The sequence below is a fragment of the Juglans microcarpa x Juglans regia genome, chromosome 2D (assembly GCF_004785595.1).
Source record: "Juglans microcarpa x Juglans regia isolate MS1-56 chromosome 2D, Jm3101_v1.0, whole genome shotgun sequence".
Lineage (NCBI taxonomy): Eukaryota > Viridiplantae > Streptophyta > Magnoliopsida > Fagales > Juglandaceae > Juglans > Juglans microcarpa x Juglans regia.
In genome coordinates, this window is record NC_054596.1 from 38,912,745 (window position 1) to 38,934,269 (window position 21,525).

Genomic DNA, 21,525 nt, shown 5'->3' on the forward strand with positions numbered 1-21,525 from the left:
ACTTATGTATCCAGAAGTTGAAGTTCTATTATCAAAGTTCCCTGCCCAATCCGCATTAGTATATGTTGTAAGAATTGATGAGCTGGTTTTTTTGATGTGAAGTCCATGAAAAATTGTTTGTTTCAAGTAATGAATAAGCCTCTTCGCAGCTGTCCAATGAGTTGCAGTGGGTTTATGCATGAATTGAGAGAGTTTATTCACTACAAATGAAATGTATGGCCTTGTAAGAGAGAGGTATTGAAGAGCACCTATAACACTCATGAATTCGGTGCTATCAACTGAGCTGGTTTCCATCAATGAGTTTGAGGGCTGTGGTGGTTGACAATGGAGTGGACACATATTTTGCACCAAGCATATTACTTCTGGACATGATATCTCTAATGTATTTATGCTGAGACAAGAAAAGACCAGATTTTGTAGATATAACTTCTATGGAAAAAAAAAATGGAGCTGGCCCAAGTCTTTTAAGGAGAAACAGTTTCCTAGTTTTGCAATTATTGAAGCAACAAATTGAGTATCACTGCCAGTTATGACTAAGTCGTCCACATATACCAATAGAAAACATGTGACAGAGCTGGTTTTGTATATAAATAATGAAGAATTAGCTTTAGAATTTACAAATCTAAGCTTCTTAATGGTTTTCTTGAGAGCCGGGCTCTTGGTGCTTATTTGAGGTCATAAATGACCTTGTGTAATTGGCAAACATGATTAGGCTTAGAAATATCCTTGAATCTCAGAGGTTGAACCATGTAAACCATTTCAGTCAACATTCCATGCAAAAATGCATTGTTGACGTCAAGTTGTCTTAGAATCCACCTTTGCATAACAGCAATAGTCAAGACAGTTCGTATTGTTGCCGACTTCACAACTGGACTAAATGCCTCTTTGTAATCTAAGCCAGGGTGTTGATTATACCCTTTAGCAACAAGTCGTGCTTTAAAGCGATCAACAGACCCATCAACTTTCCTCTTGACTCGAAATACCCATTTACAACCCATTGGTTTGCAGTGTGTAGGAGGGGGAACTAATTCCCACATACCATGTCTCATTAATGCAATGAGTTCTTCAGACATAGCATGTCGCCATTTTGGGTCTTGAAGTGCTTGACTCACACAGGTTGGTTCAATAGTGGGTTGAATGGGATGTTTTGTGAATGAGTGAAACTGTTTCGGCTTGTGGATGTTGTTCATTGATCGAGTGATCATGGTGTGGGTTCGGGTTATTGCAGGGGGTGGGCTATGGACAACAGACTCAGTGATTTCGGCACAAGGTATTTGTGCATCCGTGGTGCGTGAGGTCATGGAGTGAGTGGACTCACTCGTGTGTGACTTGTGAGAGGATGGTCCACTGATACCATGATGAGAATTGTGCAAGAGCAATATCTTTATTTCTCTGAAAAGTAACAAATTGTACTACCTACACTTATAGAGACTCATATACATTTAAATACAGACTTTACAAGCTTTATTTTAGGAAACTAGCTAATGTTATGGCTATACAGAATAACAGTTGCAGAGAATTGATTTGCAGAGATATGATGACTGTTACAAGCATGATTTTCGGCTAGCTGGCTGATTTTTGATCCTTGGCTTGATTTGTGGAATCTTCCCTTATAGGTCTCACGTGTAAAGAAGTTTTGAGTTGAGATGAATTTAGTGATTTGAGAGTTAGGTGTTTGGATGCTAAATTTAGCTTAAAATTATACTGAACTGAATTTATCTTAGTTGAGTCCAAGTTTCAAACGGGGTCTTAAATTTTGTTTTTGCAGCTGCAAACAAGAACAAGAGGAGGTCAAAAAAATATTATCCTAATAAACTTATTATATATATTTTTTTTTGTTCCATTTAAACTCTTGATAATTATTGCTTGAATTGTTGGTGAAATCCTTGGTAGGATGTAGTGCAACAATTACCATCTCCAAAATAACAACACAGATGGTTAATCATATGTTTATTTCACTTAATTAATCAAGCAAAATGAGTTTTTTATTTTCTTTCCATTCATTCATCTGCAATCTTCACAATTTTCTTTCCAATGTTGTCACCGCTGAAGAGTCCAATGAAAGCAGACGGTATGTTCTCTACACCAGGAGTGATATCTTCAAGGGCCTGCATATTTCCAGTACGAAGGTGATCGGAAGTTGTTGATATGAAATCTGAGTATACATTCATGTGATCAGCTGCCAAAAACCCTCGTATTGTAATTCTATTGTACACAACATCAAGCATGTCAGGAGCAGCTCGCTTTCCATTTGTGTATTCGGAAATTACACCACAAACTGCAACTCTACCAAAAGTATTCATGTTAGCAACTGCTGCTTCCAGCATCTCAGACCCCACATTGTCGAAATATATGTCGATTCCATCAGGGAAGTACCTGCAGTGCAGAAAAATATATGTATATAATCTCTTTTTCAGAGCTTAAACTCCGACCTCAAAGATAATATTTTGAGGTTTTTACCTTTTCAAAGTTGACTTCAAATCTGTTTCATCCTTGTAGTTGAATGCCTCATCAAATCCAAGCTTCTCTTTGAGCAATTCTACCTATTATAGGTTCATTATGAAATAAAGTTTCAAGTTTCAATGAAGCATAAAAAATAAAGTTTTCCTCTGAGATTCAAACCATTTGCATTGCTTCGAAGTTCAATTAAGAACAAAAGGGTTGCATGCATGCGAACCTTTTTCTTGCTCCCAGCGCAGCCAACAACATAGCAACCAAACAGTTTGGCGTACTGTCCAACCAAATTTCCAACGGATCCAGAAGCTGTAGATACAAAGACTTTCTCCCCCTTCTTGGGTTGGCATACTTCAAAAAACCCACCATAAGCCGCCAATCCACTAAACCCTGCAGGAACAAACGAAGGAATATATAAGTTGTTAAGGAAAGTCTGCATGCTAATGGTGGGTTTTCGCAGATGAAATGAGTTGAGGTAAAAATTGAAAATAAAATAAAATATTATTAAAATATATTTTTTTTAATATTATTGTTGTTTTATGATTTGAAAATGTTAAATTACTTATTTTATTTTGTGTGAAAATTTAAAAAAATTGTAATAATTAGATAAGATGCGACATGATGTATTGTAAAAACAAACGAGGCCTAAAAGTAATAAAATCTCGACCAATTTTGAAGGTACACAAGTTCTCAATAATGAGTTTCTAGTTCTCGTAAGCATGTCGGATAATTTAAGAGGAAGTCTGATTGGCACCCAGTAACTGTTTACTCCTATGGATTCGAAATTTAGACTTGGAATCACTTGGGTTTGGGGGATGAGATGAGAATTTTATATTTTGTTTAAAAGTTTAGAATATTATATTTTAATATTATTATTGTTTTGGGATTTGAAAAAGTTGAATTGTTTATTATATTTTGTATAGGGACTTGAAAAATGTGTAATGATAAGATGAGATTAGATAAAAATTTTGTGTTTTGTCTCACCCCCAACTTGAATTATTTGGTTCAATTTAGTTGGCAAGGAGAAGGGGAAACTAATTACGTATACCTAGAATTCCAACGTGGTAAGTCAGTGGAAATCCCATTGGATCCAATTTGCTTAACATATTTCCTTCTTTTACCACGCTATACTCTCCCCAGGCAATCAAACCAACAACCAAGTCATCTTTCTCGACCTTGGAATTCCCAGAAGCCACAACTCTAGCAACACCATATGCATCAATACCCTGTATCAATCCATATATTCACAAAACAACTCAGAAATTACATCAGCACTAGTTGCAGTACTCACAAAAAACAACCAAAATCTCTATATTATATATCTTGGCAAATTAAGTATCACATTATACGTAATTTGGTATTATACGTACCTCGCCGGGGGTTATGCCGACAGAAAAATTTATGGCACTCTGAGAGGAGCTGTAACTCTTCATGCGGTTAAGCTGGTATGGGTCAATCGATACATAGAGATTCTTCACTACGACATCGTTGGACCCAGGCTCCACTGTTAGAGCAAGAGATGCAGTCTTCAGCTCGAAGTGTGACTCTTCTGGTGCACCATCGACGTGAGTCTTTGTTACTATGTACCTGTTGGTCACTTCCATTATTGTAACTCTCCCCAGCTCTTAATTTGTGCCGTTTGAATTAGGTCTGTGCATGTTTCAAGGTCTATATATATAAGTAAATTAATAAGAAGCTAGCGATACAAACAAGATCAAGAGAACTGTATGATCAGTACTCGAACAAATAATAATAATTCGGCTTCTTAATTTTATCTTTTAATTTACTCTTTTGGTTATTAGGATCAGTTATTAGCAGAAAAACAAAATAACATGAATAGGAACAGAAGAAAGCGTTTTTCTTGTAAGACAAAGTACGTATATAAAACGACGAAGGTGGAATCACTAGGTATGTACGTGTACCTCTCCAGGGTAGATGCTTTTGAAGACTACTCCTAGTCCAACTGACCTAGTTTGGATAGAATACTTCAATATTATTTATTATTTATTATTTTAGTATAATTTATTTATTTATTTATTAATATTATTTATTACTATTTAATATTTTTATCATTGTTTTTATTTATTATTTTTTCACTATTATTTATAGAATATCTCAAAATATTTCACTATCCAAACACAATCGAGACATTAAAGTATTTTCATTGAAATATTTTATTACTTAAATAAAATAATAAATAATAAAAAAGTATTCTATCCAAACTAGGTACAATTGGATTAGGTGTAGACGTGGTTTGGATTCAGAGATGAGTTGAGATGGGTTGAAATGTTTTGTGAATAGTAGAATAAAAACTGAATTATTTATTATATTTTGTGTGAAAATTTGAGAAAGTTGTTTTGGAATTTGAAAAAGTTAAATTGTGTATTATATTTTGTGTGGAAATTTGTAAAATTTGTAATAATAAGATGATATGAATCGAGATGAGTTGAGGTGAGTTTTGAATACAAACGAGGACGTCTTCAAAAGTATCTACCCTCTTGTGGTCAGGAGAGTTACACGTACATGTCTAGTGATTCCACATTCGTCGTTTTAACTTTTATATACGTACTTTGACTTACAAGAAAAACGCTTTCTTCTATTCCTATTTATGTTATTTTGTTTTTCTGCTAATAACTGATCCTAATAACCAAAAGAATAAATTAAAAGATAAAATTAAGAAGCCAAATTATTATTATTTGTTCAAGTACTGATCATACAGTTCTCTTGATCTTGTTTGTATGGATAGAATGGTATAAAGATTAATAAGAAGCTAGCGATAAAATCCGTACTACTTGTTTTAAACCTTGTAATTAATTTTATTAAGGTTATATTTCAATGCAATTATTTTTCTGCTTATCTATTTTTCATGCATACATGCATATGGTCGGTTTAACCGTCTGCATTAAATTGTGCATACTCTGATTTACTCTGTCCTCTCTCCTTTCAACTCTTGTTCCGCTGTCCTTGGTATCAGAGCCAATCTGGTATCTAATTGTTGCAATTACTTTTTTTCATTTCATTCTTTTTGTTTTTCTACAACCCCCACCCTGAGTTCTTACTTTGGCTGGTTTATCCCATTATTGTCTGTCTAGTACCTAGGTAAGTCCCGTTTGCCAGGAGTGCGTTTAGGGCAGTTGGGTTGTCGGGTCAGGATAAGGATGATACTCGCAGGCTCCTAAAGTGCAAAGGTCGGTGTTGTCTAATAACAAAATGAATAGAATGTCTAGATCTAATTCAACCATTAGTTCCATTTCAACTATGCCACCAGACATAGTTAATGAGGAAGACTGCTCTTTCGAAGAAGCTGTTTCACCTACTTTGGAATCATGGGAGATCTCAAAGCTTGATTCTAATTCAATCTACCGAACCTCTAGGGTTCAAACTGCTTTTAATGTTAGAACGGTTGAACAAACCTATGCTCTTTCAAAAAATAAGAAAAATGTTACCTATTTTCCAAGGATCATATAACTGATTTCTTGAAAAATGGTTACAAATACTTGCATATTGGTTCTGTTCAAATTGCTGCCAAACCTTTAACCAGGAAATGTATCAATGCTTCTGTTCTATTTTGTTTACGTGATGCTAGGTTTAACAATTTTGAAACTAGTATCCTTGGAATGATCCAATCCTCCCTTTCAGAAGGACCAGTTCATTTTAATTGTTTTCTTGATTTAACACTTGCTTTAGATGACAAAAATATTCTTAAAGCTTTAACTTTAAGTATTTTAACTTCAGGTTATGACATGCTTGAAGGAAGCAAACCCCTTGCTCTTATTTTTCAGATTTACTATCGTCTTTTAAAAATGAATTTAAATTTAAAAGCTATTGCAAAATCAACTGGTGGAAAAACTCTACTGATCCAGAGTTCTACCCCAGATGCAAATATTCAAGTTCCAAAGATGGTTTATTGGAAAGATATTTCTCTTCCCAATGAATGGACTTTAGAACATGAAGTTCCTCCTATTAGAAATATTCCCAATGATTGTAATCTTGATTATATTCGGCAATATTTAGATGAGACTGTTAAAATTAGTTTTGATCAGACTAGTACTCCAAGCCTAGGAAGAAATTCTTTTGCTGGGTCTAGATTTTCCTTTACTGGTTCTGTTTCTGAAAATCCAGTATGAAGAGACCAAAATCTCAAGCGATTTCTGGAAGATTCAGTACAAACAGCGCAGCCTGCTAATCCTGTTTTAAAACTGAAAGGATTGTCTACATCCTTTCAAGTTACTTCTGCTTTTTATTTTGCTAAGGATACTGAATCCTCTAAGGATAAGTCCGTAAATGATAAATCTGATAAAAAAGAAGACAATTCATCTTTATCACCTACGGCTTCAGATATGGCAGCTCATGTAGCTCATGTCACTCCTATTCATCATAGTTTAACTATTTTAAACAAATCCTTCAAGTTTGATTTAGTTGCCCTTGTGAATGAATATGGTTCAAAAGAAAATCGTGAAAAGCATAAAGCATACCATGTAAAATTTTTTGATAATAAAAAATTACGCGTCAAGTGTAAATGGAAAGAAGAAATGAGTAAGCTCCAAAGGCATATTCTTTTCTTTGATTATGTTGAAAATTATTATGTTTCTAAAAATACTTTAAATATTGTTAAAACAGATTTTGTCAAGGAAGAATGTAAGATGGTAGTCCAAGCTAGCCATCTGCCTTTAGAGACAGTATTTATTCCTTATAAAGGATCTGAAGTAGCTGCTTCTCCTCTCAAAATCCCTGAAACTGTTTCTAGAGATCCTGAGAATGACAAGATTTTAAAAGAAACCAAAAAAGTTATTTAGCAAAATAACTTTGTAAATCTTGCTCTTCATACGATCGGGCAACAGTTAGATCAGATTGAAGAAAAGGTTGAAAAGCCTATTTTTACTTCAAATCCTGTTTTCAAACATGAAAATCCTTTGGTTTTCCTTAAAGATCAGCCAGAGAAAAATCTAAAAAAACCTAAAACCCTTGATCATTTTACCAGAAAGTCGGCCTAAAATTGATTTCAAAAGTTCATAGGCCAAGACGATTGGTAAAATAGATCAAATGATAGCTGATCTTAAGAAAGAATAACCTTCTACCAGTGCTTTAACAAGCAATGAAAAAGAAGTAGTTCTAATAGAAACCACAGAAGAATCATCTGACAATGATTCATCTGGAGAAAAGGATATTGATTTACTTGAGAAGAATTTCCAAGATCTCGATTTTAAACCTAAAATTGCCAGGTTCTCTTCAAAAGGACCCAAACCAATGAGTCTCACAAAAAACTGGCATTCCAGACCCACTCCTCCTGATTTACAGTTTGAAGAAAAAGTTTTTCAAAACCAATCTTCTTACTCTGCTGACAAAGTTTACGAATGGAATATTGATGGATTATCTAAACAAGAAATCCTCAATACCATGAGTAAAATGTCTTTGGTTGCAAATGCTTATATTAACAATAATATCAGACAACCTGATATTGTTATGATTTTAACTCAAGGTTTTTCTGGTGTACTTCGCCATTGGTGGGATAAACATCTCACGACCACTGCCAAGGAAACCATTCAGAATGCTGTAAAATGTAATAACGAAAGGTTACCTATCTTTGATGAAAATATTGGGATGACGTATCCTGATGGTGTCAATACTTTGATTTATACTATTTTAAAACATTTTATTGGCACACCATCTAACATAACTAATCGCGTCAGCGATCAGTTAAATAATCTCCGATGTCATCAGATGTCAGATTACAGATGGTACCAATATGTTTTTATTTCTAGAGTAATGCTTCGAGATGATAGCCAGAAGCCTTACTGGAAGGAGAAATTTATTGATGGTCTACCTCGTTTGTTTGCTTACAAAGTGAAGGAAGAACTTACTAATATCTCGATATTTCTTAATTACGAAAATTACACCTATGGTGATATTTTTAGTGTAATAAAGAAATTTTGTATTAGTATGTGCAATGATCAAAGAATGCTTTGTGAACAGATGAGAAACAGCAAGAAAGCCAAATATGAAATGAGAACTTTTTGTAAACAATTTGGCCTTCCTTCAATTGCTCTATCTAAAAGAAAGCATAAATATTCTACTAAGTTTTCTAAACCTCATGGTGGTATAAGGAGAAAATCCAATGATGATTTTTATAAAAGAAAATCTAAAAATCCATTTTCTAAGAAAAAGAATTTTCAAAATTCTTCAAAAGGAAAATGTTTCAACTGCGGTAAATCTGGGCATCTTGCTTATAAATGTCTCAAGAAGCCTAATAAGTTGAAAAAGAAGTTTAACCAATTGAATATTGATAGCAATGATTAAGAAGAACTGTTTCGACTCCTAGAAACAGGATCCTCTTCATCATCTGATATACAAGAGATCAGTTCCAGTGATTCAGAATATCACTCAGAGACCGAATCTCCAGATTCTTCTGGTATTCAGCTTGGTTGCAACTGCAATGATTTTTGTTGTAAAACTTTGAGTAAAACCGTCAATGTTTTAACCAAAGTTAAAGAACAAGAAAATCTTTTATTAATTTTAATTTCATAAATTACAAATCTTGAGTTTAAAGAAGAATATCTTCTTAAACTTAAGAAGACAATGGTTCGCCAAGAACCAGAGACTTCTAAGCAAAGGATTAGTTTTCAAGACAATTTGGAAATATTTCAAAAGAAAAAACCTAAAGATGTTTCTATTTCTGATTTACAACGTGAAATAAATTCTGTTAAAAAAGAAATCATAGAACTCAGATTAGAGATTAACATTCTCAAACCTGAAAATGAAACCTTGAAACAGGAATTTTTATGTTTAAAAATTGATAAACAGTTTGATCAAGATATTCATTCTGACAATGAGCAATCAAATGAATCTGATTCCAGTCAAAATGAAAAAATTGGTAACAATCAGTTATGTTTGATCCGTCATACTATTCCTCCTAAATGGTTTTCAAGAGTTACTATTGTTGTTTCTCGTGATTTTCAATTATCTGTAGTTGCTATGATTGATTCTGGATCAGACTTGAATTGCATTCAAGAATGATTAATCCCTAGCAAATACTTTGAGAAATCTATTGAAAAATTATTTTCGGCAAATGGATCTCAAATGAAGATCAACTATGAGCTCAATAACGCTCATGTTTGCCAAGATAATGTCTGTTTTAAAATCCCTTCTGTTTTAGTCAAAAACATGTCTGACAAAGTGATTTTAGGGATTCTTTTTATCTCTTTTCTATACCTTTTTTTGACTGAAAAAAATGGTATTACTACCGACCCTTTTGGTCAAGAGGTTAAATTCAAATTTGCTTCTCGTTTTGATATTGACATGGATAAAGGACTGAAATCTTTACTTTCTGCAAAAACCAAACATTTGAATTTTCTCCAACAGGAAATCAAATACAGAAAGGTTTCAGAACAATTATCCAATGATTTATTGATTTCAAAAATTACTAATTTTAACAAACGCCTGATTTCAGAAGTTTGTTCTGATTTACCCAATGTTTTTTGGTATATGAAGAAACATGTCATTACTCTTCCATATATCAAAGGTTTTAATGAAAAAGATATTCCAATTAAAGCTCGACCTATTCAAATGAATAGTTAGACTTTAGCTTTTTACAAAATCGAAATTGCAGATCTTAAGAAGAAATGGATAATTAGGGATAGCAAGTCCCCTTGGTCTTGTGCTGCCTTTTATGTCCAGAAAAATGCTGAGTTAGAAAGAGGAACCGCTCGTCTAGTTATCAATTATAAGCCACTAAACCGAGTCTTAGAATGGATCAGGTACCCCATTCCCAACAAAAATGGCTTGATTCATAGGCTGAGTAATGCAATTGTCTTCTCCAAATTTGACCTAAAATCAGGATTCTGACAAATCCAGATCGCTGAGTCAGATAGGTATAAGACAGCCTTTAATACCCCTTTTGGATACTACAAGTGGAATGTGATGTCTTTTGGCCTAAAAAATGCCCCTAGTGAGTTCCAAAATATCATGAATGACATTTTTAATTCGTTCACCCATTTTACCATTGTATATATCGATGATATCCTTGTTTTTTCCAAATCTATTGATGAACACTAAAAACATTTGAATTCGTTTCTTAACATCATTAGATTAAATAGTCTTGTTGTTTATGCAAAAAAGATTAAACTATTCTAAACCAAGATTAGATGCCTTGGTTATGATATTTCCGAAGGCAAAATCAGACCCATCCAAAGGGCCATCGAATTTGCCGACAAATTCCCTGATGTCATTACTGACAAAAAACAATTGCAGAGATTCTTAGGATCTCTCAATTATATTGCCGATTTCTACCAAGATATAAGAAAACAGTGTCGACCTTTGTTCAAAAGGCTTCTACAAAATCCTCCCCCTTTGTCAGAAACTCATACTACTCTAGCAAGGAAAATCAAAGCACATGTCAAGACTTTTCCGTACCTCGGTATCCCTACTTTTGATTCTTTTAAAATTGTTGAAACAGATGTCTCTAACATTGATTATGGTGGTATTTTGAAACAAGTTGTTTCACCAGGCTCTTCCGAACAAATTGTTCGCTTCCATTCTGGAGTCTGGAGTCCTGCACAAGAAAATTATAGTACTATTAACAAAGAAATATTATCTATAGTACTATGCATTTCTAAATTCCAAAGTGATTTACTCAATAAGAAATTCTTATTGATGATTGATTACAAAAGTGCTAAGTATGTATTAGAAAATGATGTTAAAAACATTGCATCAAAACATATTTTTGCACGATGGCAAGCTATTTTAAGTGTTTTTTAATTTGACATTGAATTTATCAAAGGCACAAATAATTCTATTCCTGATTTTCTCACCCGTAAATTCTTGCAGACACCAAATCATGAGCAAGAAAAAGGAAAAAAAAAAAAACAAACCAATGTTCCACCTCCCATTCCCGATTGGAAAACTATCAAGAATGAACCTGCTTCAACTCCTGGTCCAACTGCTTTACAAATTACCAATAAGTTTACCCCTTTTGGTAAAATAATCCAACCTGCTACTTTTGCTTCAACCGTTTCTACTTCCTTTGACCCCTATGCCAAAGCAATTGCGTCAAAGACTGCTTCTACCTAGTATTTTCTCCCAAAAGGAAAAACTGAGTACATTAGAAAAGCTTACTCTACCAACCTGTTTTACATAGAGCTGAATAGATCTGACCAAACAGATCTATTCAAAATTGCTTCATCTTATTTTCCCCCAGGATTTCATTGGATACCAGAGAATTCCTCCAAGAATCTCCAGTTCTATTCCAGCATCCTGGTCCAAACTGATTCAATTGTCATAAAACTCATTTATGACAAAACTGATAAAACCAAGTTAATTTACCATAGTGCCTATATTTTCCAGATTTTCACAGAAGAAGATTAGGGTACAAACCCTTTTACTTCCAAAAGACTCGCAAATATAGACACTGCTTACAATTATTATGAGTATATCACTGCTTAGAACAGGTTTATGTTTTTCCAGGTACCAGATATGAGTCATTCTTGGTTCCTGAATTTTGACAAGAAGTTCAAAGGAAAACTGCATTTTTGGTTTCTTCAATGGTGGAACCAATTTGGACCAATTCCAGAGAATTTCCCTGACGAGCTGCTTAGAGCCTTCAAATGTTTTTCAAATGCTGTTTGTTCTAAACTGGACCGACACATGTCTAAATTCCCTTATTATCTCCATTTTGTAAATGGTACAAAGTGTCATGAATCATGAATTGGAACTATGAAAGACATGGTGATATATTGGTTCGGTACTGCTTCACAAAATGGTGGGATAGGTTCCCAGTACCCAACAGATTATTGAATATGTGATCAGAGATTTTCCTCAAACTGCACCTGACCTGTAGAATAAAGAAGAATTTCCAGCAATCATATATGGTTCTGTTGTTTCAACTGGATACCCACAGATTCAGGCCCTGCTTCACCAACTACTTCCAAAAGAGGAAATGCCACCAGCTCATCCTCTGCTAAAAAATCCTCAAAGTCTAAACAGAAGAATCTCCTGTAAGGACTTAATAAAAAGGATTTAATTCACCTACTAAAAAAGTCGCTAGAAAATGATAATTCTGAAGAAGATCACAATAATTCAGAGGCATCATCAGAGGCTGCAATTAATGCTGATCCCTACTGTAATATTTTTGGACATGATTCTCCAGACACTCCAAAATTATTTGAAGATGAATGATCCACATGCTCCACCGACAAAGACGGCCGTCTCAATGACTGACTAGCTCTTTTGTCTTATTACTTTATGACCGAAAGTAGATTCCTTCATAAAGTCTGCTAAAAGGAATAAAATTATTTTGTCACCTTATGCCGAAATCAGTTTTGACAGAGACATAATGATGACCCCTTGTTTCACGTGTTTAAACAGTTCACAAGACTGTTCACTCACATATCATTCTACTGTTTTACTTTTACTATTGTAAATAGGAACTCTTTGACTTATAAAAGAAGAACCTTACTTCGGAACTAGGCAGATCTCATTTTCTGCCTTCTATCCATACCATTCTACCTTCTGCTCTCACCTATTTCACTTGTTCCTCCCTGTAAGTATAAATCTGTACTATTTGTTTTAAACCTTGTAATTAATTTTATTAAGGTTATATTTCAATGCAATTACTTTTCTGCTTATCTATTTTCCATGCATACATGCATATGGTCGGTTTAACCGCCCGCATTAAATTGTGCATACTCTGATTTACTCTGTCCTCTCTCCTTTCAACTCTTGTTCCGCTGTCTTTGGTATATATATATATATATATAGACCTTGAAACATGCATAGATCTCATAGAATACCTTAGAACTATTTGGTTTCTCCTTCGGACAAAGCAAAAAACGTATCAACCTGCATGCATCGGTAGCTGATTAAGGATTTGGAGACCTCAAGAGGTGGGGGGGTCTTGATTTGCTTTAACTCGACAAATTAAAATTTTTTTTATCAAAACAAAACGATAGGCCAGCATTGAGGTCGATCGGACTTTGTGATGGATTTCTTAATAATTTAAGATCGATTACGTGTCAAATCATTGTATATGGGGCCTTGATAGGTACAAGCGGTTTAACACACTAAATCGCGTACGAACGCTGACATGACTTTTTATATTGAAAAGAAAAAGAAAAATAAAAAATAAAAATTTTGAGAGAAGAAAATGTCATCTATCTCATGAAAATAATTTTCGTCTTTAATTTACACTGTTTTATTAAATAGATGCCTTACATGTCAGCATTGGTACGCGATTTAATGCGCATACTCGCTTGTAAGAAGATTTTTTCTCGTATATGTAATAGTCATCGGAAAATAAAAGAGCAGCATTTCAATCTTCCACGTCTAGTATCATTCTTTGTAAAATTCAATGCGATGGGATTTATATGAGTAAGAAATAAATCTGGAGTGAAACCATATATTCATATATAGTATGCCCGAATTCCAATTTAGACATCATAAAATAATGAAATTACATGAACTCTTAAAATGGGTCCCTATATGTTAATTAAGCCAGTGCTACTTTAATGTTCATAATCTAAGTAAAATCATGAACTTCTAGAAATGTGTCAATAGTCTAATTATGTAATTTTATTCATCACATTTAAAATAATCGTGCACGTTACACTCTTGATTTGTTAATGATTAAGTACCATATCTTGATTTAAAATCTATAAATTTACATTCTTAATGTTTTTTAATATACAAAATTAAAAAGCTTTACGTGGCCATGTATCTACTATTTATATAAATACGAATGTTAGAGATTAGTATTTTCGTTTAATATTTTTGTTTCCAATTTTGCCCTTATTTTTATTCTTAAATTACGTTCTACGTGGTGGGTGAACATCCTCTATCGGTAATAAATCATACCCAATCGGATTTGAAACAAAAAAAAAACCATTACAAAAACTATCAGTCTGATTTTTCTCACATCATTACAAAAAATATCACTCGGATTTGTACCAAACAAATCTTTTCAAATTTCTAAGGATTCACAAAGAAAATTTCTAACAAAAAAACCGACACAGAGAGAGGGGGAGATGAAAGGAAATTAGAAAAAAATTTCGTTTTGAAGACTCCAGACAGAGATATGTTTAGATCTCAAAGAAATAATGCAGATCCAAACAAAATTACTTCAAATTTGTATAAACTCACTACGTATATCATATCCATTTACACTGACATACCGATGTACACCAAAACAAGCCAAATTGAAAAACCATTGGTAATATGTGTAGATCTAAGACATCCTTAGACCCAAACGCAATGACTGCCATTTTCGTCGTCTATGTTGAAATTAGAGGCAGTTTTCTTTGATTTTCTGCAGGCTTTCGGTTGGTCTACATGGGGAACTGAGTGATGCAGTGGAAAGGCTCGGAATGATTTTGGTCTTCAAGCTTTCGGAAGGAGAGGGAGATGGAGAGAGAGAGAGAGATGTTTGAGAAAATGGTGAGGGTTAGGTGAAATTTAGATGAAATAGGTAGTGATACTTACTATTTACTATTTACCATTCATTTAATAATTTTAAAAGATTATTCTACCTATTTACTATTTACTATTTATATCCTTTTATTGCTTTGCTTCTCAAGTCTTCTTTCTTTAATTCTCATTCTCGTTCACTATTTTTTTGTCAATTCTGCCCTTACTTTATATTTATTTTTCCTTTCTGCCCCTGTTACCATTCTTCTTACTGATTTAATCGTCTATTTACGCTTTTGTCCTTGATTTAATCATCTATACCACCGCTTCCACCATTGGTATAAGAGCGATGATTTTCATCTTCTTTATTTTTAGTTTTGCTGTTATCAAATTCTGATTTTGTTTTTTCTGTTTTCCGCTACTTCCACCGCTTGCTGCTGGGTATAAGAGTGATTTTCATCTCTTCATTTCCTACTGTTTGCTATTTGATAAAATTAAGCCCTCTCGTTTTAACTTTCCCAAATCTACAACTTTGGCCTCTAACTTTATCAAATCATTTAATGTGTTTAATATACTATGATTTAATATAATTTATTAATATTTAATGTTATTATTAGTAGTAGTAATAGTTGAAATTTTTTTCATACCTAAATAAGATTGTACAGGGTTGAGGTGGTAGGAGCTGTACTAAGTATTTCGTATAAATTTGGAGAAATCTATTGTAATTGTTAATATATTAATATGGTCTTGTTTAAGAATATAATTACAGAATTTTTAGAATTTTTATGTTCTGTTCTTTTATGAATTTTTAGAATGGAACCTAAACTCATCTCGACTCATCTCAATTCATGATTATAACTTTTTCAAATCCCAACAAAATATAATAAACAATTCAACTTTTTCAAATCCTAAAATAATAATAATATTAAAAAATAATATTTTATCATCTCAACTCAACTCAGTTCAACATCCAAACGCAGCTTTAATGTATTTTTTATAACATATTTGGTGCTTCTTGCTTACTTTAGTGCTTTCCGTCCCGCTCACTGTTGGCTTTCTTCTACTTCAACTGATCTTATATTTGTCCTTTCTTTTTAAGTGATATTATATTTGTCATCTACTTTCTGATACGTTTATTTCCCCTCAGTTAAGTAAATAGTTATTTGTATTTATTTTGTAACAAATATATAAATTTGTAATCTCGATTATAACTATTTGTTATTTATAATATGGAAATTTGGATTCTTATTGCTAGACAATTTAATATTATATAATATGTTTTAATATAATTTAGAATTTTTTTTTTAAATAGATGTTACTTTCTTATGCTTTAGATATAAATAGTTATAACATTGTTTTTGTTTTATATTTCCATATATATTCATGTATGTCTATTGGTTGGGCCTAGGAAAGGTTTTGGGCTGGGTCTAAAAAAAAATTATTTAGATTTTTGTATCCACCCCTTTTTATCCTTATTAAAATAAATTTTAAACATTTTAGGTGAAAAACAGAATAAGCACAAAAACAAATAGAAAGAAAGACCAAAGTTTAGAGAAACATAGCATCTGAGAGGCTCGGTTTGAGGAGGGAAGATAGAGAGAGAACGAGGAAGTTGAAAGGGATTTTCGAGATAAGAGAGTAATAGAGAGAGGGAGAGAGAAGCAGAGAATGAAGGATATTAGATAAATCCAATCCATATAAAATGTTATTACAAAATTTTTTGAAAATCTTAACTCCAAAGTTATAATAAATTTTAATAATGTTAAAACTTTAAAACATCCCCGAAACAATAACATAACTGTTTAAAATATTTTCTTTAAAACTTCAATGCTGATAATATATAAGTACAAAGTATCTACTTGTAGTTATATGTTTGTGAAAGTGTTTGTATTATAGTTATGAATAATTTACAGATAATATATATGATATGTGTTGTGAGCAAAAAGAAATGTTTTAAAATATAGATAAAACTATATATGTTTATAGTTTAACATTTAAGGCATAACAAAAATATCAACTGGTATGTTTTTATCTTTGATTCTTTCTCAAATAAAAGATACTTGTGCTATTTACTTTGTAATGACTACTCTAATTATTCATATGTTATATTTGACAAGCATATGAATTTCTTATTACTAGTTATAATTAATGAATGTCTGTTATATGTCCATTTGAAACTTATCGCTCTTATAATATATATTTTAAAAATATATGTACATAGTTGTGACTTGGTTATTGTAAGTCGTTGTATTATAGTTATAAACATTATGTAAATCTTGTGTGTAATATGTGTTGTAAGCGGGAGAAAAATTCTAAAAATATAAACAGAATTCTGTCCGTTTATAATTAAAAATTTGAAACATAACAAAATTGATCAACTGGGCTAACGTGCAGTGCATGTTACCCTTACTAGTATATAATATAATGTGTTGTTCTAAAAAAGAATTACAAGTGATTTTAAATAGTGAAAAAATATTTGTACCTTTCTAGTTAATATGTGGAACCTACATGAAGAAAATAAAACTCATATTTTTGTATGATTTCTACTTTTTCTTAAAGAATCTACGCAAGACTCTAATTACTTTTTTTTTAAGCAAGTTAATATTGATATATATATATATATATATATATATATAACCATGAAATGCAGAGTATAACTGGTAGCTTAATTATACAGAGTTGTTGGGAGGATCTTTTCCATTATGAAAATGCAATAAATACTAGAGAATTTGGATCAAGGGAATCTTACCAAAAGCTTGTGTTGCCGCTATCTATTGCGCTAGATCATGCGCGCATCGATTATTGGATTGATGTATTTTCCTCGCTTTCTAGATCTTGAAGGATTTTAAAGTATGCTTGACATCATTGATGATGGGGTTTAGCATCCAATCTTGGTCTGAAGAGGAATTGTTAATTGCTTGAATTACTACTTTGGAGTCGCCTTCCAAGATAATATTATCTAGCCTCATTTTTTCTGCCTCCGGCAGTGCCATTAGAGCAGCTTGAGTTTCACCTATATTTGGGTGAGTGCTGCTAATATGTTTTAGCACTTAGAAGCTCCCCTGTGCTATTCCTGCATATAGATGCAATTATACTGCCTTGCTCCCTAACTACAACAGCAAAAGAGAGGATCCAAGCCTCTGGTGGGTCTTGATGTGTTGTGGCATCAACTTTTGAGTGGTCATTCTTTATTGACCAAGCTCTGTAGTGTTCCTGGAAAGTTTTTTGAACTAATTTGACAAAAAGATTGGGAGTGGTATGGATTTGATCATGGATTATTTTGTTCCTGAGAAACCAAATGGAGTCCATGGCAATAGTTGCAAAGAGTTGGAAGCTATGGTGTTCAGTTTCAAGTATTTTTATGATAGAACTTGGATTGAGAATGTTTTGAACCCAACCTGTCATGTCTTGGCTTACAAATAGAGTGGTATCTATAGGCCAAAAAGATTGTCTCCAGAAAATTTTTGAATAGAGACAGTTGAGAAAAAGATGTTGAAGATCTTCTTATACCATGTTACACTGTGGGCAAAGAAGTTGATCATTCTCTAAGGGGATAACCTTTTTGATCAAAGATTTTGTGGGAAGAATATTTTTACAAACTTTCCATAGAAAAAGTTTTAACTGTCTTGCATTTTCAGTTTCCATAGCTTCTTCCAACATGATGTATTTGGCACGGAAGGAGGATTACAGTTGGCTTTAACCATGGCGGCATAAGTTGATTTTACAAAAAAAAAAAAAAAAAAATCCAGAAGGGTGATGAATCCATTTGATTTTGTTTGTAATGGTATAGAAGTCATGAGTGGCCAAAGAAATTTTTTAGATTTCTCTTGCCGTTTCTTCAATGAAGAGAGCATTAAGGAGTAAGATATTCCACCTTCTTGGTTCTTCTAGGATGAACTTTGAAATAGATGAGTTATGGTCAATGAAAGAGAGGCTGGGATTAGGGTGGAGTTGAAATAGTAGGAATCCAGGAGTCATTCCAAATTTTTGCAGAGGTACCATTGTTGATCTTGTAGTAGTAGCTAGTCTTCAGAAATTCTTTTTGTTTTAAGATGCATTTCTAGAACCAGGAATCTGAGGGCTTGAGATTGGCATTGATGAAAGTTTCTTAACTGAATTATTTCTTAGATAGAATTTCCTTCCACAAACTATTAGACTCTTGTACAAATGACCATAATATTTAGAAATAAGAGCAGAGTTGAAAAAAGTCATTTGTTTGAGGCCTAACCCACCTATTGATTTTAGTAAACAAATTGCTTTCCAATACTTGGGGTATATTTATTTTTTGGGGGGTCATCAAAGCCCCACCAAAATCTGCGAAACAGGCTATCAAGTTTTTTTTTGTAATAGATCTCAGAAGGAGAGTTATTGCCATGACACAGCTGGGTATCACACTAGCTACTACTCTGATGAGGACTGTTTTTGCTGCTTGAGAGAAGATTTTTGCTTTCCAGCCTTGGAGGTTGGATTGGATTTTTTCAATTATATCCAAATGGAATTTTTTTGTATCTCTACCTTTAGACAAAGGGAGCCCAAGATATTTTCAATAAGAAGGGGAGAATCTGAAGTGAAAAATAGATTTGATCTCACTTTTGGTGATAGGTGGAGTATTCCTGCTGAAGTGGATTGAAGATTTTCTTTGATTAATGCTTTGTCCAGACCAAGTGTTGTAAGTATGAAGACAATTAGAAAAAGCTTGAGCATTAGAAGGGGAGGCTGAGCCGACTATAAAAATATCATCGACAAATTAAAGGTGGGAGATTGAGGGACATCCTCTAGCCAGCTTTAAACCTTTTACTAAATTAAGATTTTCATTTCTAAGGATTAGGCGCGAGAGGATTTCGCTACCCAGAATGAAAAGGAATGGGGAAAGAGGGTCCTCTTGTCTGGGGCCTCTTGTTGGTTTGAAAAAACAGTGAGAAAAGCCATTTATAATGATTGAGTAAGAGACCATGGAAATACATTCCCTTATCAAGCTGATCCATTTTTTATTGAAACCGGCATAATGGAGGATAGAAAAGATGAAAGTCCATTCTATAGAATCAGAAGCCTTTGCCATGTCAATTTTTATGGCCATTTGTCCTATCCTTCCTTTTCTTTTTTTCATATGATGGAAAATTTCCCGAGTCAGTATGGTATTCTCTTGTATAGATCTTCCAGGAACGAATGCTGATTGGCAAGGAGAAATGATTTGGGATAGGACAGATTTGAGACGATTGGCAAGAATTTTTTGATATGATTTTATACCACACATTTTAGAGGCTGATTGGTCTGAATTGGGGAACTTCATTTGGGTTATTAACCTTTGGGATCAGGACCAGATTAGTATGATTCCTTTAGAAGTCTACCATTGAGGAAGAAATTTTGGATGATAGATATCAGCTCTTTCTTTTATCACCTCCTAGTAGGTCTTATAGAAAAGCTCTGTAAAACCATCTGGACCAGGCGCTTTTGATGAAGGAAGCTGGCGGACAATTATGGCTATTTCCTCTTCAGTAGGAATTGAACAGAGAAAGACATTTTCCCTATCAGAGATTTTTTATAGGAACAAACTGGCTAAGTTATCCGGGGTGGGGGGATTGGACGTTGTGAAGATTTGTTAGAAATGCTTTTGGATCTTTGAAATGATGATAAAGTGATTCAAAGTCCAATGATTGCTTCCAATTTTTAAACAATCTACTGAGTTGATCTACACTAAATGATGGTAGATGCATGGAAGAATTTCGTATTGAGATCAGGAGTAGTCAGCTAACTGATTCTAGATTTTTGTTTCCAAAGAGACTCTTCACGAATGAGGAGTTCATTGATATTTTCTTTGAGCTCAGCTTCCAGATTATCATTGGGGATTGTCTCTTGGGATTGTAATGATTTAAGCACCGAGTTCAGATGCTTGAGTTGTGTTTTGATATGGCCAAAACAATTAAGGTTGCAAGACCTTAAGGCTTTTTTTGTGGCTTTCAGCTTTTTTGCTTGAATGAAGACTGGTGTTCCCTTAAAAGGTAAGTTCCAACCTTCTTGAATGAGTTTAGAGCTGAAGGGATCCCTAGTCCAAAATTCTTTAAATTTGAAAGATTTTGGATGAGAGGATTTATTCGAAGAATCTAGGATAATAGGGGCATGATCTGAGGTATCCCTAGTTAAAGTTGTGATGAAAGCTTGAGGGAACAGATTTATCCATTGAGTGTTTGCAAGGCCTATATCAAGTCTTTCTCGGATTAGACCATGCCCAGGTCTATTGTTGCACCAAGTATATTTGGGTCCAGCAAAACTAAGATCAACAAAACCATGATCAACAAAACCATTTTTATTCATGAATAACTGAAGGCCTTTTGGATTGGATGATTGAGCAACCGGTTGCCCCCTTTGTTTTTCAGATTAAGTAAGAATGGAGTTGAAATCACCTATGGCTAGAGATGGACCAGGGTATGCTTCAGTGATTTTAATCAGTTGGTCCCAAAGGCATGTTTTTTATTGTATGGAGCTGGGCACTATATCATATTGAGTAGCTAGGGAACATGGGTGGGATCCAAGTAGACCAACACTGATATTATATTGCTAGAAATATGTACCAGATCAAAATCAAAACTAGGCTGATACATAACTAAAAGTCCTCCCCATTTATCAAATGGAGGGACATGCACAAAACAAGAGAAACCTAGCCTGTTAACCACATTAGCA

At 33.5% G+C, this 21,525-nt stretch overlaps 1 protein-coding gene across 1 annotated transcript; it reads right to left on the bottom strand.

Annotated features, from left to right (window-relative positions):
• Positions 1 to 1,935: 1,935 nt before the first annotated feature.
• On the bottom strand, positions 1,936 to 4,194 carry LOC121248086 (2-alkenal reductase (NADP(+)-dependent)-like). The gene is made up of 5 exons (XM_041146443.1): positions 3,825 to 4,194; positions 3,503 to 3,680; positions 2,678 to 2,844; positions 2,461 to 2,543; positions 1,936 to 2,376 (listed from the first exon to the last, which is right to left on the bottom strand). The coding sequence occupies exons 1-5, from the start codon at positions 4,056 to 4,058 to the stop codon at positions 2,001 to 2,003; spliced, it is 1,038 nt and encodes a 345-aa protein (XP_041002377.1). The 5' UTR covers positions 4,059 to 4,194; the 3' UTR covers positions 1,936 to 2,000.
• Positions 4,195 to 21,525: the final 17,331 nt, after the last annotated feature.

Excerpts from the sequence above, each read along its gene's own strand:
- LOC121248086 (XM_041146443.1), bottom strand. The coding sequence starts at position 4,058 with ATGGAAGTGACCAACAGGTACATAGTAACAAAGACTCACGTCGATGGT. Across the intron at positions 2,544-2,677 it reads GCGCTGGGAGCAAGAAAAAG|GTAGAATTGCTCAAAGAGAA; the intron begins GTTCGCATGCAT and ends AACCTATAATAG. Across the intron at positions 2,377-2,460 it reads TTGAAGTCAACTTTGAAAAG|GTACTTCCCTGATGGAATCG; the intron begins GTAAAAACCTCA and ends TCTGCACTGCAG.